Source organism: Trichechus manatus, unplaced genomic scaffold (assembly GCF_000243295.1).
Source record: "Trichechus manatus latirostris isolate Lorelei unplaced genomic scaffold, TriManLat1.0 scaffold00004, whole genome shotgun sequence".
Lineage (NCBI taxonomy): Eukaryota > Metazoa > Chordata > Mammalia > Sirenia > Trichechidae > Trichechus > Trichechus manatus.
Genome location: NW_004443940.1, coordinates 23,524,575 through 23,552,396, shown reverse-complemented (window position 1 = coordinate 23,552,396; position 27,822 = coordinate 23,524,575). Strand labels below are relative to the sequence as shown.

The 27,822-nt window shown below is 39.8% G+C and overlaps 1 protein-coding gene across 4 annotated transcripts in view; it reads left to right on the top strand.

Moving 5' to 3' along the window:
• The window catches only part of LIMS1 (LIM zinc finger domain containing 1), a 156,861-nt gene that overhangs the window by 72,649 nt on the left and 56,390 nt on the right, over positions 1–27,822 (top strand). Inside the window, exon 1 of one of the 4 annotated variants that reach the window (XM_004369295.3) lies at positions 19,159–19,431. The exons of the other annotated variants lie outside the window; for them this stretch is intronic. Within the exon in view, the coding sequence (XP_004369352.1) occupies positions 19,325–19,431 (107 nt within the window). The 5' untranslated portion in view covers positions 19,159–19,324. Of the gene's footprint in view, positions 1–19,158; positions 19,432–27,822 lie in introns of those variants that run through there. 4 annotated transcript variants of the gene reach the window in all.

Below are 27,822 nucleotides of genomic sequence, written 5' to 3'. Positions count from 1 at the left end.
TCAAGCACAGACCAGATCAGGTATTTCTGGCAGTCTGCCAGTGTGTATGCTGAGCTTTAGAAGTCAAAGATCAGACTTTAAATCTTTAAAAAAATTCACCAAAGTAAGAACTCTCTGGAGAAAGCCAACTACCTTTTCCAGCAAACTCTGTCACTGTGAACCAAGCACTTATTTTGGGTGAGCTTCAGTGTATGTACATACACTGAAAGGAAAAGTATTGTACATTTGTGAGATACTTTTTAAAAGTTTTACACTTACTCTTTCATGTTTTTATGAAGTTTCTGAACTTAAGTCATTCAGCAAACATTTCTTGTGTACCTACTATGTGCCAGGCTCTGCAGAGCTCACATTTCAGTGCGGGAGATAGACCAACGTGTGAACAGCATAATAGTATGGCAAAGGGCAACTGGATAGATTTGTCTAGAAGAGAGGACATCCCAGAAGAGAGGACAGCTTCCCCCGTCTGCTTGGGAGAGCTCTGGAAGGATCCACAAAATGGAAATAGTGTAGGAAGAGCTCAATATGAGGAGGGGACTGGAAGTTCATCACGGGTAGCGGATCAGCAGAATCGTGGAGACACAAAAGAGTGTGCTCAGTTTGGAGAAGAAAATTAGTTGTTGGAAGGGAAAAGTGTCTGGCAATGAGGTCAGACAAGTAAGGAGATTGTGAAGGGTCTCGTATGCTGTGCCAAGGACTTTGAGCTTTATCCCATATACATTAGGCATTCATTGAATTCTTTTAAACTGGACACAAGTTGGACATAAACTAGACAGACTTGCTTTAAAAAAACAAAATGTTGACAGCAGTGAGGAAGAGGAGAAATATTGAAGATAATGATATTTATTTTTTACTGAACAATTACTGTGTGCCATACACTGTGCAAAATGTTTTTACATCCATTAAACCATGTAATAGTCATAGTAGCTTTGTGGAGTATTGACATAACCATCTTCTTTTTAGGAATTAAAAAACTTAGGCTCAGAGCAGTTAAATACTTTTCCCAAGGTCAGACATCTAGTACATATCAAAGCTGGGATCTGAGTTCAAGCCTGGTTGATTCTAAAGCTCAGAGATCCTCTCATGGAAGGGAGGGAGTGAGGATCAGGGAAATGAAGTAGTGCCTATGTGGTATGGTGTGGGCCTTGAGGCAGCATTAATGTAAATGAAAAGGTAGGGGAGTTGACATTTTATACATTTAAATCAACTGGTTTTGGTGACTGGATTGGTGAGAAAGAGGGAGTTGAGGGTGACTTCTTAGCTTGGGCAGGCAGGTGACCAAGGACACAATCAAGATAAAGGACATAGTGGGTACTGGCTGCTCAATATTAGAGCTTTCACCTCAAAATGATGAACAGAACATAATTAAACTTACATGAATACAAATGATTTTATACAAAGATGTGTTTTTTACAGTTAATAAGATTCATTATGATAAAATATTTAAATTTCTTTCTTTCTGACCTGGATATTCAGTAAACAGGTGTTTTACCTTTCTAATAAATTTTGCTATTATAAGTACTAAATTCTGCAACTGAAACTATTAATACTGTGGACAGGGTTTATTTTTACTGTATTCTTTCTACTTATTTACTTTTGGGTTTTGAAATCTATAAACGGATCCTCATTTACCTATTAAGTTAACGGTGGCTGAAAGCCAGCCCTTCGCATCTGTGTTTGTTAGTCTTGTGACTTCTTTAATCTTACTGTCTCTCATGTATCTTACACTGATCCTTTCCTCTTACAGTTTATATCCAGTAACTTTCTCCTTATCTTCTTTTAAGTGGGCTTCCTAGCATAATGTATTATGTGTTCTGTTTTATTAAGCATTATTTAGAAATGGCCACCACTTGTCTGGCAGTTTGTCATACCATGGTTGGGCTTGTGTGTTGCTGTGATGCTGGAAGCAATGCCACCGGTATTTCAAATACCAACAGGGTTACCCATGGTGGACAGATTACAGTGGAGCTTCCCCGCTAAGACAGACTGGAAAGAAGTCCCGACGATCTACTTCTGAAAAAATTGGCAGAAAACCTTATGAATAGCAGTGGAACATTGTCTTAAACAGTGCTGAGAGATGAACCCCTCAGGTTGGAAGGCACTCAAACTATGATGGTGTCATGGATTGAATTGTGTCCCCCAAAAATATCTGTCAACTTGGAGTCATGATTCCAAGTATTGTATGATTGTCTACCATTTTGTCATCTGATGTGATTTCCCTATGTGTTGTAAATTCTATCACTATGATGTAATAAGATAGATTAGTGGCAGTTATATTGATGAGATCTACAAGATTAGATAGTGTCTTAAGCCAGTCTGTTTTGAAATATAAAAGAGAGAAGTGAGCAGAGAAACAGGGGGACCTCATACCACCAAGAAAGCAGCGCCGGGAGCAGAGCGCATTCTTTGGACCTGAGCTTCCTGTGCTGAGATGATCCCAGACCAAGGGAAGACTGATGACAAAGAGCTTCCTCCAGAGCTGACAGAGAAGAAGCCTTCCCCTGGAGCCAGCACCCAAATTCAGACTTCTAGCCTACTAGACTGTGAGAGAATAAACTCTGTTAAAGCCATCCACTTGTGGTATTTCTGTTAGAGCAGCACTAGGTAACTAGGACAGAGCGAGAAGAGCTGCCTCCTCAAAGTAGAATTGACGTTGTTGACGTGGACGGAGTAAAGCTTTTGGGACCTTCAGTTGCTGATGTGGTACGATTTAAAATGAGAAGAAACAGCTGTAGACGTCCATTAGTAATCAGAACATGGAATGTATGAAATATGAATCAAGGAAAATTGAAGTCGCCAAAAATGAAATGGAACACATAAACATCGATATCCTAGGCATTAGTGAGCTGAGATGGACTTGTATCGGCCATTTTAAATTAGATAGTCATATGGTCTACCATGCCAGAAATGACAAATTGCAGAGGAATGGCGTTGCATTCATTGTCAAAAAGAACAATTTAAAATCTATCCTGAAGTACAACACTGTCAATAATAGGATAATATCCATATGCCACAAGGAAGACCAGTTAATATAACTTTTATTCAAATTTACGTACCAACCACTAATGCGAAAGATGAAGAAACTGAAGTTTTTGCGAACTTCTGCGGTTTGAAATTGATCAAACATGCAATCAAGATGCACTGATAATTACTGGTGATTTGAGTGCGAAAGTTGGAAACAGAGAAGGATTGGTATTTGGAAAATATGACCTTGGTGATAGAAAGACTCCAGAAATCACTTGATAGAATTTTGCAAGACCAATGACTTCTTCATTGCAAATACCTTTTTTCAACAACATAAAAGGCAAATATACATGTGGACCTCGCCAGATGGAATGTACAGGAATCAAATCGGTTATATCTGTGGAAAGAGATAATGAAGAAGCTCAATATCATCTGTTAGAATACGGCCAGAAACCGACCAGCAATTGCTCATATGCATATTGAAGTTGAAGCTGAAGAAAATTAAAGCAAGTCCACGGGAGCCAAAGTGTGAGTATATCTTGCCTGAATTTAGAGACCATCTCAAGAGTAGATTTGATGCATTGAACACTAATGACCAGAGACTAAATGAGTTGTGGGATGACATCAGGACATCATACATGAAGAATGCAAAAGATCATAAAAAAGACAGGAAAGAAAGAAAAGACCAAAATGGATGTCAGAAGATACTCTGAAACTTACACTTAAACATAAAGTAGCTAAAGCGAACGAATGAAATGATGAAATAAGAGCTGAACAGAAGATTTCAAAGGCCAACTTGAGAAGACAAAGTAAAGTATTATAATGAAAAATGTGCAGAGACCTGGAGTTAGAAAATCAAGGGAAGAACACGCTCGGCATTGCTCAAGCTGAAAGAACTGAAGAAGAAATTCAAGCCTCAAGTTGCAATATTGAAGGATTCCATGGACAAAATATTGAATGACACATGAAGCATGAAAAGCAGATGGAAGGAACACACAGTCACTGTACCAAAAGGAATTGGTTGACATTTAACCATTTCAGGAGGTAGCATATGATGAAGAACCGATGGTACTGAAGGAAGAAATCCAAGCTGCATTGAAGGCATTGGCGAAAAACAAGGCTTCAGGAACTGACAGAATACCAATTGAAATGTTTCAACAAATGGATGCGGTACTAGAAGCACTCATCTATGCCAGGAAATTTGGAAGACAGCTACCTGGCCAACCAGCTGGAAGAGATGCATGCCCATTTCAAAGAAAGGTGATCCAACCAAATGTGGAAATTATTGAATGATATCGTTAATATCACGTGCAAGTAAAATTATGCTGAAGATAATGCAAAAACAGTTGCAGCAGTACATTGACAGGGAACTACTAGAAATTCAAGCCGGATTCAGAAGAGGATGTGGAATGAGGGATGTCATTGCTGATGTCAGATGGATGGTGGCTGAAAGCAGAGAATACCAGAAAGATGTTTACTTGTGTTTTATTAACTATGCAAGGGCATTTGACTGTGTGAATCATAACAAATTACAGATAACACTGCAAAGAATGGGAATTCTAGAACACGTCATTGTGCTCATGCAGAACCAAGAGGCAGTCGTTTGAACAGAAGAACAAGGGGATACTGCTGGGTTTAAAATCAGGAAAGGTGCATGTCAGGGTTGTATCATTTTACCATACTTATTCAAACTATACGCTGAGCAAATAATCGGAGAGGCTGGACTGTATGAAGAAGAGCGGGCATCAGGATTGGAGGAAGACTCATTAACAACCTACAATATGCAGATGACACAACCTTGCTTGCTGAAATTGAAGAGGACTCGAAGCACTTACTGATGAAGATCTAAGTCTACAGCTTTCAGTATGGGTGATACCTTAACATAAAACAAAATCCTCACAACTGGACCAATAAGCAATATCATAAATGGAGAACAGATTGAAGTCAAGGATTTCATTTTACTTGGATCCACAATCAACACCCATGAAAGCAGAGGTCAAGAAATCAAACGACATTGCATTGGGCAAATCTGCAAAAGACCTCTTTAAAGTGTTAAAGAGCAAAGATGTCACTTTGAGGACTAAGGTGCGCCTGACCCAAGCCATGGTATTTTCAGTTACCACATGTGCATGCGAAAGCTGGACAATGAATAAGGAAGACCGAAGAAGAGTTGATGCCTTTGAATTATGGTGTTGGCAAAGAATATTGAACATACCATGGACTGCCAGAAGAACGAACAAATCTGTCTTGGAAGGAGTACAGCCAGAATGCTCCTTAGAAGCAAGGATAGCGAGACTTGTCTCACGTGCTTTGGACATGTTATCAGAAGGGATCAGTTACCAGGAAGACCCTCAGTGAGATGGATTTTCACAGTGGCTACAACAGTGATCTCAAACACAACGATTGTGAGGATGGGGGAGGACCGGGCAGTGTTTTCTTCTGTTGTGCATAGGGTCGCAATGAGTCAGAACCACCTTGATGGCACCTAACAACAACAACAAATTTAAAAATGGATAGCAAACATTGTTTATATATCGAGTTGTGGCTATACAGGCTTTCACTATAGTTTGCATTCCTGTGGTATTGTACCTGAGAATTAACAACACCTCCTTTTTAACTTCCATTTTTTGAAAATTGCGTGTAATATCTTTAGGAGCCACACGATGGCAGAAACAGTGCTTTGAAACTATGTAGACTTGGAAACACACTCTGAAGAGAATGTCTGGAATTGGAAAGGACTCCATCTTCATATTTCTTTCTTAAAAAAAAATTACAAAGGTATAAAAATTAATTGAAGGAATATCCAAATATCTACCATCCACAAATAAAGTTCGAGTCTCATGGTACACTTTCCTGTTCCAATTATTTTCCTTTCCTTCTGCTTTTTCCCCTTGAAGAAGCCACTTTCCTGAATTTGGTATCTGTCACTTCTGTGCATGTCTTTGCACTTTTAGTATCTATTTATGTAGCCCTTGGCAGTGCATGCTGTTGTCCCTCCTGTTCTATATTTCATATAGTGTGTGCTCTAGGGTCGCTGTGAGCTGGAAGCTACTCGACAGCGGTGAGATTGTTTATACTGTTTGTGCTACTATGCAAGTTGCCTTTTTCACTCACCATTAGTTTTTAGATGTATTCATGTGGTTTTATATAGCTTTAGTGAATTATTTTTCTTTCTCAGCTGTATATTACTTCATTGAAGAGGTCATACTTACTTGTTTTCTTGTTGGTAGGCATTTAGAGAAGACAGTATGGCAGAGTGATTACAGGCTGGGGATCTGGAGATGCACTGCTCCAGTTCAAATCCCAGTGCCGTCACTTATCAGCTGTATAATATTAGGCAGGATACGTAGTTTCTTTGCATCTCAGTTTTTACTTCTCCAAAATAGAGATACCATTTGTTTCACCAGGGTGGTGTAAGGATTAAATGAAATATTATGTAAAGCATTGTGTCTTTAATTATTATTACTATTACTAGTACAAAAACCAAACCAAACCCATTGCCTTCAAGTTGATTCTGACTCATACCGACCCTATATACAGAGTAGAATGGCCCCATAGGGTTTCCAAGGAGCGGCTGGTGGGTTCAAACTGCCGACTTTTTGGTTAGCAGCCGAACACTTAACCACTGCTTCACCAGGGCTCCATTACTAGTACAAGATAATAATAATGTAGAATCAGCATAGGACTAATAATTGTGCCATATATTAAATTTCAGTGGAACTAAAGGTCAGCCTGGAAGAAGTGGGAAAAATAGTGAAAACGGGCTTATAAACAGTTGCAGTAGCTTCTTTCCAACGATTTCCCTTTTCTCTAAAGTAGGAGGGGTCAGACCCTGAGAGTGGTAGAAAAGGAGGGTGGGGTAGGTGATTTGAGAGCACTGAGGGTTTGAAGTGGCTTGTTTGGAGTGTGATCTGGCCAGGTACATGCGAAAGAATTTCCTGTCTTGGTGTGTGTGTGTGCGCTTTGCTCGCTTTTTGTTTTTCCCTCAGCAGCCTGTTTATCTGACAAATAATGAAAGTTCCACCTTTAGTCTGGCGTCTTCTGTCTCCTGTCCATGGCACATTTTGCTGCCTGGAATGTCTTCCACGACTGGATGTCTCCAGGCTGGTAACCCTCTCACCCTGAATTCAAACCATTTATGGCTTTTTATTGCTTGTCATATAAATTCCTTAGCCTCTCATGGACAGGTCTCCAAAATATGACCCTAACTGCCTTGCCATCGTCGCATATTCCTCTCCCCATTTCCACAAAATGAGGCCACCCATTGTTCCGTGTCAGCTTTTCCAGCTTTCCATATGCCTTTGCTCTATTTTTTTTTCCTCCTCCTAGAATATTATTCTCTTCTCCTCTCTCCCCATTCAGAATATAATGCATCCTTTAATATACATTGTGTGGTCTTGGGCAAGTTATTTAACATCCCTCAGATGTAACATCCTAAGATCCCTCAGTAGAAAGCACTGAGTAAACTCCATAATCGTGCCCTTTTATAATGCTGTCATTGCATGTGATGCCTTATTATAATTGGTTATAATGTATCATATTCTGACTTCAAAGAAGTGGTGCTTGTTTTCATTCCCTCTTTGACTGAACTATTTTTCTAACTAAAAAAAAAAAAATTACAAAAATTTTCAAACACAAAAACAGAGAAAAGAAATGACTCCTCATATACTCAGTCACCCAGAGTTAATTATGATATTGCCTTATTTGTTTCGTATATCCTTTTTTTCTTTTCTCTCTCTTACATAAGTATTTAAAAGCAAATCCCAGGCATCAGATCATTTCATCCCAATACACTTCAGAATTGGTCTCTAAAAAATATGGACATTTTCTTACATAACCCAATGTTATCATCACATCTAACAAAACTGAAAGTCATCCTTTGACATCATCTAACACCCAGCCTATTATCAGATTTCCCCAGTTGTCCCAAGAATATCTTTTTACGTTTGATTTGTTTTAAGCAGAATCCGAAGTCCAAGGAGTCCTGGTGGCGCAGTGGTTAGGTGCTCAGCTGCTAACCCAGAGGTTGCCAGTGTGAACCTGCCAGCTGCTCCGTGGGAGAAAGATGTGGCAGTCTGTTTCCGTACAGATTTCCAGCCTTGGAAACGCTATGGGGCAGCTCTACTGTGTGCTGTAGGGTCAGTATGAGTCAGAATCGACTTAACGGCAACCGGTTTTGGTTTTGGAAACAAAGTCCATAGTTAATAATAACACATTTGATTGTTAGGTCTTAGAGTCACCTTCTTTACACAGCCTTGCTTTGCAGAAAGTAGTGTTAGTAAGTGGCTGTTTGCAGGGCTTCAACTCTCAACTTTGTGGTGTAAAATGTTCTCGAAGGAACTGAAGTTGGTTTGGTCACCTTGTCTGTCCTCTCAGCCACCTCCATTGCCTCCCTTGTTGCTGTTTCACAATACCTTTGGCTTCAGCAGAGCTGCTGTTGATAAAGAAAATTTGTTTTCATTAGAATCTTTGCCCTTTTTTTCAGAATTCCTGGGAACATTAAGTAATCACATTGTACTCTACGAGGAAGTAAGGCAGCCTTGGTAATTTGGACCTAGAGACCTCTGAGGAACCCAGGAGTTCAGTTAAATTGAAGGTCACCAGTTTGACTCCTTTCTTTCACTGGCTTCTGCTTCCAGGCCTTTACGAGAAAATCCGCCGAAGAGGAAGCTCTGTCTTGTATTAGTGGGAATGGTATAAGGGCACACCATGGCTCTTCTGCTAAAACCCTGAAACTTTCTATTTATTATATTCATATCCATATAGAACCACTAGCTGTGGTTCAAGGAGCCCTGGTGGCGCAGTGGTTAAAGTACTCAGCTGCCAACCAAAAGGTCATCTGTTCGAACCTACCAGCTGCTCTGCGAGAGGAAGATGCGGCAGTCTGCTTCTGTGAAGATTACAGCTTCGGAAACCCTATGGGGCAGTTCTGTTCTGTCCTATAGGGTCATTACGAGTCGGAATCAACTTGACAGCAGTAGGTTGTGAGGTTAGCGCTGGTTCATTTTTGGGGAGAGGGAAGGTATGGGCTGGTTTGAGGTGACATTGGTTTCTTTCTACTCTGTGTTTATAGTCTGGGGTTGCCCTCAGGGTTCCTGTGCCTGTCATGCTTTCTTGAGTTTCCCAGAAGCTTCCTGGGCTAGATTTGTCAGTGCTTAGAGGCTGCTTCTAGTTCAGAGTTGACCTTTCAGAGAGTTTTGGTGCCCAGAGACAGTGTAGCTTAATGGCCAAAACAGGAACTTTAAGACAACTGGACCTGGATTTAGATCCACGCTCTCTCACTTGTTAACTGTGTTGCTTGGGCAAGTCATTTAACTGCTTTGAGACTTAGTTTCCACATCTGTAAAATGGGGATAATAATGATACACACCTCATAGTTTTGAGGTAAAGATTAAATGAGATAGTACATGTATGCACTTGGTAGGCACTCAAACACCAGTTTGTCGTTAGTGATAATGGTATAAGATAAATAGTCCAGAGCTGTGGATCATCACGACAGTGTCAGGCGAATAATTTTTGTGTCCCAGCTTTCTCTTCTGTAAACACTCTTTAAAAGCTTTTTTATTAGATTCAAAGTAAGTTTACAATGTCTGCCTTTCTGTGGACAAAATTAAGGCAGTAGTACAGCTCATGCTGTACTTCACCGTCTCTTTTGTTGCTATGTCAATAAAAGAATGTGAGGAAAAAATGTTAACAATTTAAGCGCTTACTACCACCCTCTCCTCACCCCCGTGTCTACTTTATCACCCTGCCTTGTCTGTTTTACTTCCTAAATACCCCTCAGATTGATTCTCCTGTCTGTATTCACTGTCACTGCTCTAGTTCAAGCTGCCATGTCTTGCTTGCACTGCTGCGTGTAGCCTCTTAGCTGGTCTACCCAGATCCTTATCCCCGCTTGCCCCTTAAAACCCATCCCCCCTTGATGCTGCAGTGAGAGGCATCTTCATAAAACAGATCTGATCTTGTCAGTCCCCTGCCTGAAACTGTAGCCTCTTATCATTCTTAGCATAAAACATACAAGGCCCTTTGAACGCGCCACCTATCTCCCTAATCGCCTTTCATTTTCCCCAACCCTTTCCCCTCAGCCACGTGTCAGAGTTCATTTCAGTACATGATCTGGTCACTCACAGCAACACCCCTCACACCTCAGGCCCTTTGGTCGTTAGTTCCTGCTTATCCTTCAGGTTTCTAGGGCATCAGATCCAATGTTTCTGTCTCAGGAAGCTTTTCACTAGTACCACTTTCCGCTCGCCACTGTAAGCATCTTCATAACACCTCACTTTTCCATTGCCTATCATGCTCTTAAAATACGTATTTGTTTATGTAATTATATGGTTAATACTGGTGTCCCCTGCTAGGCCAAAGGTCTCATGAGAACAGAGACTGCATTTGTTTTCCATTGTGTCTCTGATGCTTAGAGCAGAAAAGGGCACCTGTTAGATGCTCCCTAAGTATTTGTGAATTGAATTATCAGGATGGGGCGGCATTACTCAGTCTTACCCATTAGTCCTTTTGTAATATCGCATGTGTCTGCCTCCCTTTGCTTTTACTAGATCTCAACTGGACTGTCATCTGACACTTGGGTTATGACACATCCTGTGCACACGACTTCCTGTTTTTTCCACATCAGATCAAAATCGGTGATCCTGGTGTGGAAGATCCACCGCTCTCCAGTCTCATCATCCCTGAGCATGCCATGATGTTTGACATGTCTGTCACATCACACTAAGATTTCCTTCATCTGGAGTGCCCTAAACTTTCCCTCTCCCCTCTCGCTACCCAGATCCTTCCCATTCTTCTAGTTCTAGCTCAAATCCAACCCTCACTAAAGAATGTACTATATTTGATTACATACACTGAGGTTTTGTAAGGTAGTCCATTCTTCGTGATTAGATTACAAATTCCTTGGGAGATGGAACAATGTATCTTTGTTTAATTTTTGTTCTCTTCATTTATTTTAAACATTTTTGAACATTTATTTCCTTCTTATATACTTGTCCATTGTAGAAAAATTAGAAAATGTAGATAATCCAAAAGAAAAAATAGTTTTTAATTTCCTTAAATCCTGTTAACCAGAGATATTTCAGTATATGCTCTTCCAGGTATATACATGTAAATATGTGTGGCCTTTGAATGTGAAATGGAATCATGTAGTATATATTGTCCTATAATCTTCTTTTCACTCAACAATATATCATGAACACCTTTTCCTTTCAAGTCTACATGATCATTTTTAATTGGTATCAGTCACCCTGGAACAGTAAAACTGTTGGAAATAACAGTGTCCTTATTGAAATTATTAATTCCTTTGATAGGGCTAGAAATCCTTTCTTAAACGTTCAAATCCTATATTTATCATTGAATAGAACTTATATCAGAGTTAGAAAGAAAAAAATAGCAGTAAATGAGGGGGATGGTGCTGATTTCAGAAGTGAAATCACTTTTTTTTTTTTTTTTTTAATGTTATTGCCTTTAAATAGAACCTGGTGACTATTCTGATAACTAGGTGAAAATAGTTTTGAAATGAAAGTTTATGTGTTGACAGCATTAACTATAATTATGAAACCTATGCGAGGGTGAGGCAGGAATTGTGATTTTTTTTTTTTTTTTTTAAGAACACCTCTTGAATTCCAGGGCAGAGAGAAGAACGATGTTGGTTCTTCCTTGTCTTCAGAAGATCAGGGATGTTGGCTTGTGGCTGTGCCTGTCTTGGAATGTGAAAATAACTGTATCGTTTCTCCTCTTTCACACAAGTACTTCACCTACTGGATTTCTTTTTTAAATTAATATTTAGTTAGAAATATGCTCATCAGATATAACCCAATAAACCCACTGCCACTGAGCCGATTCCGACTCACAGTGACCCTATAGGACAGAGTAGAACTGTCCCATAGAGTTTCCAATTTTGTAATCTTTACGGAAGCAGACCGTGACATCTTTCTGCCGTGGAGCAGCTGGTGGGTTCGGACCACCTACCTTTCAGTTAGCAGTCGAGTACTTAACCACTGTGCCGCCAGGGCTCCTTTATCAGATACAGATATGCTATAAAGTGTGTAGTAGGTGGATAGCAAAATAGGTAGAAACTGGATATTTATAGCAATGTTACATAAAAAATGATATCAATATGTATATGTACATTTCTTATTGTAAGTCAAATTATGTGAAAATCTGGATTTGCAGAAAAGCATTCTTTTGTGAAAATATTAATACTAGAATTCATTTTTAAAACAAAGTCCCTTTAGAGAATTAAAAGTTATTCTAGTTACAAAAGTTAGCTTTATACTAGTTTCCCAGAAACATGTTCACTACGTCAAATGAGGTACCTTATAACTTACCAGTGAGAGAAAAGTCTTCCTGCAGGCATCTATTTCCTTGTTCCTTCCCTGTGATTTCAGTGCTCTGTTGAAGACGACTCTCTGTTCTCTTTACAGCAGTTATATATTAAGGAAGAGGATGATCCGTATGCCTTTTTGTGGTGTCTTGTATCCTATACAGCTCTGATCCTTGGAGCAGCTAGTTTGACCAAAGAGAAAGTAAGCGGGAATAACATCAGGAAAAGGAACAAAGACTGGTCCGTGTCTTTCTCCTCTTTTCCTGCCTCTATACTCTGAGAGCCCTGGCATGTATGAGGCCTTCAGGAAATGTTTGTTGAAGAGCTGAATGTATAAATTCTGCCATTTTGTTCCTGTTTCATTCAGGAATGGGATTTCTGACTAAAACAATGATTAAGGAGTGCAGCATGCTCAGTTAGGGAGTCTAGTAACATTGGTGGGTCATGTTGCACAGGTCGTTTCTTAAAATGGAGTGATTTTGACCTGGGGAAATGATCATTGAAATCATCTAATTTGGCCACTTCCATTTCAAAGTGGAAAAATTGAGGACTGTGACAGTTAAGTGACGTCCTCTGTACTTATTTATCAGTCACATCAATAAGTTACCAGACATGGAACTCTCAGTTGAATGTCTTCTGGCTTTCCCTCTTATACCCTCTACACCAGCCTGCCTTGTATTCTCCCTGAAAATCATTGCTGTCAGGTCGATTCCGATTTTAAGTCTTACCCATCAGTAGTAGAATTGCTCCATAGAGTTTCCAAGGCTGTAATCTTTATGGAAGCAGACTGTCACATCTTTGTCCCGCAGAATGGCTGGCGGGTTAGCAGCCGAGCACTCAACCACTACACCACCAGGGCTTCCTGTATTCTCCCTTAGCCGCTTAAAAATGTGGGGTGGGATAGGTCACTTTAAATTTTATTCTAAATTCTTTGAGAATGTGCCAGGAAAACTTAGCATATTGTATCAATGGCTTTTGAGAATATTCTTTAATTGTCTAAGAAGATTATAGATGATCCCATGTTGCTGGTTGTGAGAGAGACTTCTGTATGTTTCTTACTCAGAATGACACAGTCAAGTTCACGTGAGCTTTTGATGACAGCTCAACCTGTCCACTTGTATGTGTCAGAGTTACAGAAAAGCTGATTAAGAAAATAATTTTGACGAGCTCTAGACAGTTGCAATACCATATACTTGTGAGTGGGACTGTGTTTTTGGTGATTAGTTTTTCACTTTAGGCTGTTTTTATGGATAGTTGATTCTGCCTTTTTATACTCTTTGTCTGGTTAATTTGAACTTGAGCCTGCTTAACAATGATACATCATTGTTTGAACTTTCCTGAAGCAGTTCGGCAGCACTAGGACCTTCCTTCATATTGATAGCCCAGAACACTCTTGAGAGGCCTCATTTAGGAAAATAGCATGACTGGCAAATAAATGTTTAGGAGATGAATATGTGTTGGGAATAAGAGGAAAGATTTTCTTGTTTTAGTAAAGGAAGTTTGCTTTCCCCTGTAAATGATTGTTCCCAGGATAAAATTTAAACTAAAAAATGATTCATTTCCATTAAGTTCAGAGTTAGTTGCAAAGCATAAAATTCTTCTCTAACTATATGTCACACAAGGAAATTAATGGCCTGGCAATGTACAGCTGTTCAACAAGTTTAAGGCTGTTAGTACCAAGTGTCAAAGCTGGTAATAATGCCCAGATAACTATAACTCTGCCATGGAAGCCAGTCTGTGGCCATCTTAACAGCTCTATACATGCAGTCCTCAGGTTATAAATGTCTGACTTATTTACAACCGGTAGTTATGAACCAACCCCCGTGAAGCCTATTATATTAAAAATTCGAAGTACGTACCTAACTGACTTACGTACAAATTCTACTTAAAGACGATTTAGGAACCGAACTTGTTCGTAATCTGGGGACTGCCTGTGTAGGAGAAAGAACTGATGATTCAGTAACACAATCCATTTTAGGGGCTGAATATTTAATTAGGTTTTTTACCTTCCTTTGCCCAAAGGAGGGATTACGTGGAACAGGATGGTGAAAACTGGACTGTAGTAAGTTTAGGCAAAGATCTAGGCTAATATTCTACTCTTATTCCAAATGGAAAGTGTTTATACTTGTGAAAGATACTGTTCAGTTCTACAAATATAAAAAACTTCTGAGTTTTCACAATCTCACCAAGAAAGTAAACTTTTCCAAAACTATGGAATGAATATGTCTTTTAAAATCTCATTAGGTAATGTTGAGGTAAATGCCAAAAAAAATTTCAAAACTTTGGGGATTTAATTTCAGAATTAGTATCGTAAAGTGATTAGGCTCTCAAAATCAATAGGTTGAACTAATAACAAAGAATTTATTTATTTAAGAAGTGTGAATGTCTACCATGAACTTGGCCCTGTAGATACAGTGATAAGTTATATATATATATATTGCTTTCCTCAAAGAACAGTTATTCGCAGGGGAGAGGTAGATAAAGAAACAACCTGTTATGAGATCATGTAATTAGTATTAAGAAGTAAACACCGGGAGCTCTGGGAGCACAGAGAAGGGAGTTTGTAGGTACATAGGGTCAAGAAAGGCTTCTTAGAAGATGTGATCCTTGAGCTGAGTCCTAGTGGAGTAACTAGGAATTAGTCCTGCCAGAGATCCTCTTCCAGTCTTATGAAGCTGCATGTGCGGAGGCCAGGAAGTGAGAGGAAGAACAACCTATCCTGGGAATCACATGGAATTCAGTGTTGGTGGTAGAGGTGGGGGGTGAGGAGAGATGAGTGAGTAGCTGACACCAGTTGGGAATACCTTGCTTACCTTGTTTGGACTGTATCCTAAAGGTAGTGGGACCCATTGAGAGTTTTTAAGCAAAGTCAGTAAGTGTTCAGTTTACCATTTAAAAGGTCACTTTGAAATTTGGAGGATAGATTAGAAGAGAATAAGACTGGTGGCAGAAAGATCAATTAAGAGGCTGAGAGAAATTAGGAGAGATAAGAGGAACTGTTCTGAAATAGTGCCTAGCCTAGCGCAGGGCACAGAGTCAATATTTATTAAATGAACAAATGAGATTAAACAGTCCTGCACTGTAGCGTTGGAAGTTTTTAGAGTAGGTGGAGATCACTATGAACTGGAGGGTGTACTGCCAGAGAGCGAACAGATTACTCTTAGGAGAAACACAACAAGAATGTTCCTTAGAAGCAAGGATGGCAAGACTTTCACTTGCTTACTTTGGACATGTCATCAGGAAAAGCTAATCACTAGAAAAGGACATCATGTTTGGTAAAGTAGGAGGCCAGTGAAAATGAGGGAAACCCTCCGTGAGATGGATTGACACAGTAGCGGCAACAGTGGACGCAAACATACCAACGATCACGAAGATGGCGCAGGACCTGGCAGTATTTTGTTCTGTTATACGTAAGGTTGCCGTGAGTCGGAGCTGACTCAGCGGCAGCTAACAACAGCTGCTGTTAATGCAGTGACTCTTGGGCCTCTGAGGGAGTCTGTCACTTCCCTGAAACGGTTATAAAATTTTGTGCTTACCTACTTTTTCTGGGAGAGAGTCATTAACTTTCATCAGATTCACAAAGGGTCCGTGACTCACAAAAGATGGAAAACAGCGGGGTTAGGTGTTAGTCTGGGAGGAAGGAGACCTTTTGTGATACTCTGTACAGAGTTTTGTACTTAGTCATTTTGATCAAGAGCTTAAACTTTTAGAAGAATTATTGTCAGATTGTGCTGATGACATTAAGCTGGAACAGATACTATGTTGGGAGTCAAAGTGCAGATTCACAGAGAACCCAACATGTTGGAAAAATGGACAAAAGTTAATAGAAATTTGTGGTTAGGTTCACAGAGCATCTGCACTGTAGTGGCAGTGGAATGGAAGGTGCTTGTCTTAACAATTTTTATAAACTGCGTTCCAAAACAACCATTGGGCATGTGGGAGGAGGGGGGAAACTAGGACTTTTGTAAGGTAGTAACTAAGCTCCCCACCACTGGAAATGTTTAAGAAGAGGCAGAATCCCAGGTCAGGGATATCATATAGGGATGAAGTCATGTGGGAAAAGAGGGTGAGGAATTTCTGCATGGAATAGAAGACTGGATTAACCTTCAAACATCTTTCAGAGTGCTAAAATGAAAAATTTCCTTCTACAAATACCCTTGCAGCGTGTTTATACAGGCTGCCTTCTGTAGTGTCTGCAGCGTGGTTTAAGACAATTGTTTGAAATTTAAAACTTATTTTAAATAGGACTGATCTGAGGATTCAGGCACAGTTGAAAACTCCAATTCTGTGGGAAAGTACATTTAAAAGGGAAAAAAAAAATGCAAACATGAGACCCCCTCTCCCTGTCACCCGCCCTGCTGTTTGTTCCAGCGGCTCAGCTGGGGTTGCGTATCTGCTCCCCTAGTGCTGATGTGCAAGGACGCTTTGCTATGGCGGGAGGACTTCATAATCTGGCTGCAGCCAGAGCTAGTCCGCGGTGTGTCTAGGGGCATTTGTGAATGTCACTTTCAGTACCTGCCTGTGTACGCTTTCCCCAGTCCCACTTACAGCGCAATAAAGTCTCAGTGCACATCTGAAGGGGTACTGGAGGAAGAGAAGCAGCCCCTTTTTTGCTAAATGTCTGTGTTTTCAATGAAAAGACAGTGGTTAAAGCGCTTTCCTCAGAGGCCTTGAATTTAATTTTACTTAATGGTGGCAGTTTCATTAAAACGTAAGCATTGATTTAATGAAATTCCTATTTGTCAGTTCATCTATTTTAATAGTCAGAGAGCAAGAACTGTGTCATCTTGTTTGTTATATAGCTTGGGAACTGTTTTTTTTCTTAACATCCTTTTAACCCTAGACTCATCAAATGCAGGATTCGTCCCACACAGTTGTGTGTTTCCTGTCTCGTTAACCTCTAGTAGTCACCAAGCTCTTTCCTTCTCATAGCATGCTGTATCTACTTTTTAAAACCTCTTTAAAAAATGAATCTTGTTTATGTTTTTTCCGTAGAAATAAGTCATATTTAATGGTGGTGTTTCTGTGCAGTAAGTCATATTTAATGGTGGTGTTTCTGTGCAATGAGTAAGATTATTTGTATTTTATTCATCAGGCCTCTTCTTTTATGAAACCTAGGGTAAACAATTAAAGAGGACCACTGGTTGTTTCTCTGAATTTTTTTTTTACAAAAATGAGAGAACTGGACACTTTAGGAATCCCAATTTTACATGTTTCTGTTGCCGTAAATCTTAAACTTTTCTGTACTTTAGGTCTCAGGATCCTAGGGCTTTTCCTTTTTTTTTAATTAAAACCATATATAAATCTTCTAAATTATTTCCATTTATTTTTGAATAGTCAGTATATTCAAAGTGCAGAATTATAACTTGGTATAAAGTGGTCCTAATGGAAAAGCTTTCTTCACTGCTGTTCCCCAAGTACCACAAAGGCAACCAGCATTACCAAAGTTCTGTGCATCCTCCCGAGAGAAAGATACATCTGTCACTTGAGGTTTTTTTACACGCTTCTTAACAAATTAAACCTACTGTAGTGATAAAATTAGGAAATTTTTTTCTGCATCTTTAAAAATATACATTCTATTTTGAAGACAACCATAAAAAGTCATTGGAAAAGATGCAGCCTGTTCTGCCTTCTGTTTTCTATTAGGATTTAGAAACCCGGTAGCAAATGATAACCCTCAGGGAAGCTAGCACCTCTGTGTCCTGAGAGAAGGATTTAGATATAGACTTTCATTTCCCTACGAGGTGCCTTAATTTTTGTATTGATACTACAGATACTCTTAGAGAGAGGAACATAATAACTCTCTAACTCGTGGTGTAAAACAAGTGCAGAGAAATGGGTCTGATACTTGTTTTACACCACGAGTTACAGAATTTCTCTGTACCCTCCTTCTTGAGGTGACACTAGAAGAGAAAGAGGCTGGTTTAAATTGTCCAGAGAGAAGTTACTGGGACCATGAAATCAAACTCTATTGGCTAAGAACTTAACCAAGGATCTAGTTTTGTTCATGATACACTTGTATATGTTGAGTGGGGTAGAATCATATTGGTGGACCAACCATGCATGTGTCGTACTAACATCATTTGGAGCCGCACGATAAGGGACTTCCCCATATTATCTGCCCTCCAGTATCTATAACCCCCCATCTTGCTTGCAAGCATCCCTCCCACCCAACACACCAAAAGCCAAAACCTCATTCCTACTTTTGTCATCGTCTAAGGTCAAACACACAAACATTACAAGAGCTGCATAGCTATCCATAACACTTATAGGCAGACAATGCTGATTAAACTGAGCTGGCACATTGTATGAAAGGGGACTATTCAGAAAGAGTGGTTACATATTGAGAACATCATTGAGTGGAGGTTGATTGAAGGAGCTACCATCCTATCAGTTCTGAATTTGTGAGTAATATTTAATGGGAGGAAAAAAAGACACTTCCTTCCCTTTTAAAGAGAATGTAGAGTAGAGTGGTGAGAGGGAGAAGTGGAACTACTTCCCTTTAGAATCCTGCCTTTTTCTTTTTTTTTTTTTTTTTTAAAGTGCCCCAGAGAGCTCAGGATGACCAGGCACTTCTTTAAACTGACAGCTGCTTGTGAAGTGTTAATGGATTTCCTGGCAAATAAAACAGGGCAGGACCCTTTTTAGTCATTACATTACTGGAGCTTTTTAGCCCAATTTTAATTCAGAATGATGCTGGAAAGGTTTATGAAAGGAATTGGCCTGATTATTCGTAACTATTGAATCTTGTGTAGTAGTAAATACGTGAACAGTCGGGCCTTCTGGATTCCTGAGTCCCCCTCCCCTCCAAGGTACAAGGCCCAGAGGTAAGGCAAGTCATGCCTTGCTGAGGAGGGTGTGTACCAGCAGAGAAACAGGAAGCTATGCTTCAACGGCCTGCGTGGAGGTTTCTAACTCTGGGTCAGGTGTGCTGAGGTCCTGCGGCAAGGGCCACTGTCTTCCTGAGCCCTGGCAGCCACACTGCTCCTCGTAAAGGCTGAAAGTGTCAGTAATTAATGTGTAGAGAGAAGGATGACTGCAATACAGCTTAAAGAGCTTTCCCAGTCAGGTCTCTACAGGAGAAGACGAGATCGTCCCGATAGTTTGAGGCTAAATGGGCTACCGGAGGAAAAGCTAAGGTGAGTGCAAAGAATAGTTGGCTCCAGGTCGGTGCACCTACCTAATAATTGCAGTAGGGATTTGTCTCTAAGTGGCTGATGCAGGAGTGGGGAGTACACGTTGAGAAGAAAGATTCCACTAGAAACCTAGCACACTCTGTACTTAAAGATTGAATGCAGTCTCAAGATTGTGCTTGATTGAAACCATGCAAAACCAGAACTTTTTTCCTGTTTCTCCACAAATCCTCTAAGCTGCTTTAGCTCCTCCCAAGCCTGCAGTATTGTTACGGCTTTACTAATTCTGTAGTGACCAGGTGATATTTTAAAATGTAAACAATTGATATTTTTCCCTTAGTTTAAAAATAGTTTGTTATAGTTTCTTAGAACATGTTTCTATGAGGATTTTTTTTCTTTTTTCCTTCAGTGGTGGAGGGCTGGGCTGGGAGCTGTTCATAGGGGATTCTTTGTTATTGAAATCGATGTGACAAAGGAATGTAGTGGAACAACTGAATGTAACCTAGGAAGGAAGAATATTAGAAATCTGGAGACCATTTTAAACTAAAAAGGTTAGGGATTTTTTTGTTTGTTTTTAAGGTTAATTTGCCTAAAACAACACAATTTTAGGTTTCTGTTACAACGACTGAAAAAAACTTTTTTTTAGATTTTAGGTTCTGCAGAGTCCCTACAAAGTTAGCCCATATGTTAAAATACTATGTTAATTGTGAAGGGTTTATAGATTTTCTCTGTTTCTGAGATGAAATGTGTTCCTGTTTTAGTGCTGATGAAGGCTGCAGTAATAGAGTGACTTCTTTATCTCTTTATTACATTTACTGTATAGTACTTTTATGTTTGGACTCATGATTGAAGTGTTTGAATAATCTCATTAGATCGCGGTTGCTTTTTTTCCAGTCGACTCATTTTCAGAGTTTATTTTAAATTCTCAGTGTAAATTTGACAGGGAAAAATTGACAAGGAAGCTTTTTAAAACTCTATATTTGTGTTTGTCTTATAGTTAGGTATACTACAGGAACTTCACTTTAGAAAAGAAACATTTATTTGAAAATTACTCTTTCACTCCCTTTACCCTTTTGAAGAGGACAGTGTCATTAAATGACTGTTATTGATGCTAACGTTACTAGAATGTGTTCTCTGCTACATCCGGTATTTATTAGCTACATTTATTATTTTAACTTTGAAATGATTGGATTAGACAGATTATAAAAGTTTCCGAGTTTGCATTGTTATAAATTGTAAATGTGAAGTTGGTGAAGATGTTTTGAGTTTTCTCTTGCTAACCAGATAGGCTGTTGGAGGTGACCTCTGAAATCAACATTTATACATCCAAGCAAGAATAAAAGTTACCAAAACAGTTTTAATTTCAGATTTGAGATCCTAAGGATTTTTTTTTTTTAAATATATAAAACAACATTCTAGACCAACCATCTTTTGCTTATTTTCAGACAGTGATAAAAGTACCCATGAATAAAATTTCCTGTGTGTTCAACGAGGTACTGTTTATGTAATTATAATGGTCTCTGAAGCAGCTAGATTCTTGGGTTAGAATTTAAATTAAAGGAGGGAGAGTAGTTCTTAATAAACATTGTTTTAATGGGCTAAGGGGAAATATTTTTCTACCCATTCTGATGATGTAGTTCCTGGTGATGTAAAGGACTTATGTTTCTCCCACTTCCATCCTCTAAGGTATATCTATAGTGTGACCATTTACCTTATTTTAGGAGGACAGTGCTTAGCCAGGAAAAGTACACTATTATCTGTTTTCCCATGCACTGTTTTATCAATTCGGAGAGGTAAGATTTTTTTCCCCTAGACGTTCTAAGCCTATTTTTAGTTTTAAATCAGTTTTCTTAGCTAGTAGGAGTCAGGGATAGGAGCCCTGGTGGCACAACGGTTAAGTGCTGGGCTGCTAACCGAAAGGTTGGTGGTTCAAACCCATCCAAGAAGGTCTCTGGGGGAAAGATCTGGCGATCTGCTCCAGCCATAAAGATTATAGCCTAGAAAACCCTATGGGGCAGTTCTGTTCTGTCACATGGGGTCGCTATGAGTTGAAAATCGACTCGAGGGCACCTAACAACAATAACAGGAATCAGGGAAGGAGCCCTGGGGACTCAACAGTTAAGCCCTCAGCTGCTAACCAAAAGGTTGGCTGTTCAAACCCACCCAGCAGCTCCACAAGAGAAAGACCTGGCAGTCTGCTTTCATAAAGATTACACTCAAGAAAACCCTGCAGGGTAGTTCTCCTTTGTCATATGGGGTCGCTATGAGTTGGAATAGATAGCACCCAACAATAGCAGTAGGGATCAGGGAGAGTATGGACTTTGAAGTTAGGCTTACCCGAGTTTCGGCGCCACTTAACTGGGCGAGTTATGTAATCTCTTTGAGTCTCAGTTTGTTCCTTTTTAAAATGAGAATAAAAATCCTTTATTATCTGGTAAAATCCTCACCACAACTCGGTGAGGTAGGTGGCGTTATTCTTTTGTAAAAAGTGAGGTAAGATTAATGCTTTTCCTACCATCATTCAACCAGTTTTTGTTGAGAGCCTACCGTGTACTTGATTTAGAAAATAAAGATGTGGTGATGAATAAAAAATAGTCCCTACCCTCGAGGAACACACAGGTTTTGTAACATAACCAGCAGATGCTCTTTTTATGAGCAGTTACTTGACTCTGAACACATGGACTATCAAACGTAGCACATCTTCTGTGCCGTCTCAAGTATTGCACAAGACCCCATTCCTACTCTGATTCCTGTTCACTCACATGTTCATTTTCTTGGCATGTTTGTGGACTCCAGGAAAGCAAAACGTGAGTGACTGAAAAAGAGGCATGCCCAATGCCAAACATATTTTTCTCAAGTTTAAATAGAAAACATACAGATGTTTAGAAGTTCACTGTAATAGACGTGAAAACAGTTCCAGCTTCAGACTTGAAATTCTTTAAAACAGAAACATCTAAAATGCAACATGATAAACACTGGACTTTATAGATTTCTGTTTTAAAGTATTAAGCGTGATCTGAAACTTATTCTGTTTGTATGTTTTGTAAAATGGACCATTGACCGCTGTATTTGAAGGTTATGTTTCCCTTCTTTATCTTGTTTAACTAGTAATTGCCACTGTTAGTGGAAAGTGCTGGCAAGCTGTCCGTGTGGGCCTTTATCTTGAGTTATATAACATGTCCTTAATTTTGGCTGAAAGCTAGCATGCCTAAGAAGTAATTGGAAATTATTTTCTCTTATGAAGTCTAATTGTTAAGGATTTCGAGGTGGCATGTATATTGATTTATATGCAGGGACTCTTTATACATAAAGACTGTGTGTGTGTGTGTGTGTGTGTGTATAAAACGTTTATTTTATTTTTTGTGAAAATATACACAACAAAACAAACACCCAGTCAACAATTTCTGCATGCACAGTTCAGTGACATTGCATTGGTTACATTCTTCACATTGTGTCACCATTCTCCCCATCTCTACTCATATTGTTTCACCACCATTAACTTAGACTCACTGCCCCCTAAACATCTCAGCTATGTTTTAAAGTTACTGTTATCAGTTTGATCTCATGTAGATATTGCTTTCAAAAGAGGACAATGCTCAAGGTAAGCATTCTTTACTAATTGAGCTAAACTGTTGTTTAAAGATAACTTGAGGGGATAATTTCACTTCAGGGTTTAAAGTCCACCTCAGAGTGGTAGATGCAGGAGTTCTCCCCGTCTCAGTGGGTCCAGTATGTCTGTTTTCCATAAGAATTTGAAATTCTGTGTCACATTTTTTCTCCTTTGGATCAGGATCCATCTGTTGAGTCCCTGAACAAAACATTCAGTAATTGTACTCAGACACCATCCAGTTCTGATCTCATGGCAAAGGAGACTATTAGACCTGGAGCCCATTTCCTTCCCTGATTCCTGGGTCCCCTTTTTTCCTCTGCTCCTTCAGGTAAATAGAGACCAATTGTTTTATCTGGGGTGGCAGGCTCACAAGCTCTTAAGCCCTCAGACACTGCTCATCAAACCAAGAGGTAGAACAGGAACTCTAAAAACAGTATTAGGCCAATTGACTGAACAGACCCATGAAATTATGACCCTGAACCTTCAACCCAAGAAAATTAATCCTATTAGGTGTTTAGTTGTACCTCATAGTACTAGCAACTGCAGCCTCTTTTTCTGGGCGGGAGGGTGCTGTTGTTGTAATAGATAATACTACGTTTGCCATTTTGCCCTTTCTCCAGTGTACAGCTTAGTGATACCAGTTACATTAGTCTAGTTACATTAGTCTGTGCCAGTTTTCCCATCACCATAGACAGAAATTCACTACTTCCCAGAGAATGATTCCCTCTCTCGCTCCCCACTTTTGCCCCTGATAACTACTAATTGGTCTCCCTATGTTTACCTATTCTTGTTATTTCATATAAGTGAGATCATACAATATTTGTCCTTTTGTGATTGACTTATTTCACTTAACGTAATGTCTTTGAGGTTCATCTATTTTGTATCACGTATTAGGATGTCATTTCCTTTACGGCTGAGTAGTATCCAGTAGTACGTACCGTATTTTTAAGCAAATAACACACACCTTCTCTGTGTGTTTGCCAGCTGTGCCCTCTCCCTACGAGGTATTTTCATAAGGGCTCCTATGCCAATTTTTTCTTTTACATGTTGCTGTTAAAAAATTGGCATTCTGTGCTTATGAAAATACCTCACAGGGGGAGGGCGCATATTATCATATTATCTGAGTAAAAATACAGTATGTACCACATTTTGTTTATCCATTCATCTGTTGATGGATAGGTTGTTTCTACCTTTTTGCTATTGTGGCTAATGCTGTAATGAACATAGGTTTACATATGTCTGTGTATGTCACTACTTTTAGGTCCCTAGGGTATCTACCTAGGAGTGGAATTGCGGTGTCATATGGTAGCTCCATTTCTAATTTTTTGAGGAATTGCCATACTGTTTTCCACAATGGTTGTACCATTTTTCATTCCCACCAGCAATGGATAAGGGTTCCAATCTCCCCACATCCTTGCCAGCATTTGTTATTTTCTGTTTTTTTGATCATTGCCATTCTAGTCGGGTGACGTGATAGCCTTGTCGTCGTAATTTGCATCTCTCTAATGGCTAATGGGAGCTCTGGTGGCACAGTGGTTAAAGAGTTTGGCTGTTAAACAAAAGGTCGGCTGTTCAAATCTACCAGCCACTCCTTGGAAACCCTATGGGGAAGTTCTACTCTGTCCTGCAGGGTCGCTATGAGTCAGAATCGACTCGATGGCAACAGGTTTTGGCTAATGACTAACGACAGTGAACATCTTTTCGTGTGTTTGGTGGCTGCTTGAATAGTCTCGTTGGTGAAGTGTCTGTTCAGGTCCTTTGCCTATTTTTTGACTGGGTTATTTGTCTTTTTTGTTGTCAAGCTGTAGAAGTTTTATATATTTTGGATGTTAGACCCTTATTGGATATATGATTCCTGAAGACTTTTTCCCAGTCTGTAGATTGTCTTTTTACTCTTTTGATTAAGTCTTTTGAAGAAAGTATTTAATTTTTATGAGGTCCCAGTTATCTGTTTTGTCTTCTGCTGTTTGTACATTTGTTCTTATATTTGATAATCTATCATTAAAAAAAAAAAAAAAAAACTAGATCCTATAGTTTCACCCCTGTAATTTCTTCTAAGAGCTTTATGCTTTTAGGTTTAACATTTATGTCCTTGATCAGTTTTGAATTAGTTTTTGTGTATGGTGTGAGTATAGATCCTGCTTCATTTTTCTTCATGTGGAAATCGAGTTTTCCCAATACCATTTGTTGACAAGACTGTTCCTTCCCCATTGAATGGACTTAACACCTTTGTCGACAGTCAGTTGATCATAGATGTATGAATTTATTTCTGGGCTCTCATTTCTATTCCATTGATCTATGTGTCTGTCATTAAACCAGTACCAGGCTGTTTTGATTACTGTAGCTGTATAGTACATTTTGAAATCAGGAAGTGTGAGACCTCCTACTTTGTTCTTCACAATTGTTTTGGCTATTTGGGGCCTCTTTCCTTTCTATATAGAGTTGAGGATTAGTTTTTCTATATCTATAAAAAATGCTTTTGGAAAAAACCAGACTTATTGGCCTGACAGAGACTGGAGAAACCCTGAGAGTATGGCCCTTGGACACCCTTTTAGCTCAGTAATGAAGTCACTCCCGAGGTTCACCCTTCAGCCAAAGATTAGACAGGCCCATAGGACAAAACGAGACTAAAGAGGTGCACCACCTTAAGGGCAAGGACTAGAAGGGAGGAGGGGACAGGAAAGCTGGTAATAGGGAACCCAAGGTCGAGAAGAGAGAGTACTGACATGTCGTGGGGTTGTTAACCAATGTCATAAAACAATATATGTACTGTTTAATGAGAAGCTAGTTTGTTCTGTAAACCTTCATCAAAAGTACAATAAAAAAGAAAAAAAATGCTTTTGGTATTTCCATCAGGACTGCGTTGAATCTATAGATTCTTTGGGTGGTACTGTCGTGCATCGCTTAACATCCATGATACATTCTGTGAAACAGAACGTTTGTGATTTGGACATTTTGGGAACGCCATGTTATAGACTTAGCAAAGCTATCTGGTGTACCTTTTGTTTCCCTTCCAAATCGATACTTCTTTGCCTCTTGCTGCTGTTATCACTAGCACTGGTTTTGCTGTGTTTGGGGGTCATGATTCACTTCATGGTAATATTTTCAAGAGAAAATTAAAGAGATACTGCTACAACACTCAAGAGACACGATACACAAGATTGGATGCTGCTACCTGTGAGTCGAAGCATACACTGTTATACAGTAAACTTTTTATTTGTAAGTAGGGAAAAGTTCACCTTAAAATAATGATAGAAAGTACAGCACATACGTAAGCCAGTAACATAGGCGTTTATTATGACTATCAGGACATATGTGTATAGGTTATATATGTACTGTACCATTATACACCCGGCAGCATAATCGGTTTTTATCTAAGAGACGTGTGCAAGAAGCTGTTGCATTCCATATGTCCAGTTACATCCACTACATCCAGTTGTCTGATAGAGATTTCTGAACTCTGTTATAACCTTATGGGACCACAGACATATATGCGATTGGATATTGCCCAAACGGACCTTATGCGGTGCATGACTGTATGTGTTTTTCAGGTTGCTGGTCATTTTTTGGCGGAAAGACTAGCGCTCATATTTTGATTTTAGAAATATGAAGTCCATTAGACAATTAGGGGCATAAAACTGCTACTTTGCCATTACCGTCTGTTTCATTATTTAATTGCTCAGTGAGAGCCCATTTAGTCTTCATAAAATGAAAACATGGCGCAATTAATAAGTACTATTCCGTTTGAAACAGGGAGGTGTCAGTTTGCTAGTGTTGCTTTTTAAAAGTTAGTAGCACTTTCCCCCCTGTGTTTAAGAGTACAGTCCACAGTATTCCTACTGGCTTTACAGGCACACCTCCTCACACCCCCCTGAATTAGCATAAATGTTATTCAATTGTCTCTCCCTCTCCTCTCTTGTTTGCGTAAATAAACTTCTTGTTTTGGGATAATTTTAGATTTACACAAAAGTTACAAAGATAGTGGGGGACCTTATACCATCAAGAAAGCAGTGCCGGGAGCAGAGCGCGTCCTTTGGACCGGGGTCCCTGCGCAGAGACGCTCCTGGTCCAGGGGAACACTGAAGAGAAGAAGGCCGACAGAGGGAAAAAGCCTTCCCCGGGAGCTGATGCCCTGAATTTGGACTTTTAGCCTACTTTGACTCTGAGGATATAAACTTCCCTTCATTAAAACCATCCACTTGTGGTATTTCTGTTGTAGCAGCACTAGATGACTAAGACAGAATTTGGTACCGAGAGAGTGGGGTGCTGCTCTAACAGATACCTAAAATGTGGAAGCAGTTTTAAAACTGCGAATGGATAGACGTGCGGCAGTGACAGAGGACCAGCAGCAGCAGGGAACCTACAGCAGCAGAGAAGCAGCAGCAGCAGAGAACCAACAGCAGCAGAACCAGGAGACCGTTGAAAGACAGCGCTGGAGCCAACCCATGGAGTGAGAGAGCTGAGTGCCTGTGTGCAGAAGGCTTCCTGGAGGAGTGGGGTGCCTCCGAGCACTTATACCGGTGGAGCTACTGAGCTTTGGAACACTTGCCCCAGCAGGGCAGATGCGTGCGTGAGGCCAGAGGGCCGAGAGCCCATAGGAAGCAGACGCTGAAGAGACAAGGGACACAAGAAGCCAAGCGGCTTCAGTCTCAAAAGGTGTGGCCATGACCTCAGGGGTTTCAAAGGGTGGAGCCGTGGCCTCTGGTGTTTCTAAGGGTGGAGTTGTCACTCCGATGGACTAGGAGAATGGTGCGCCTAAAGCCAAGGGAGCAGAGTTGCTGTCCCAG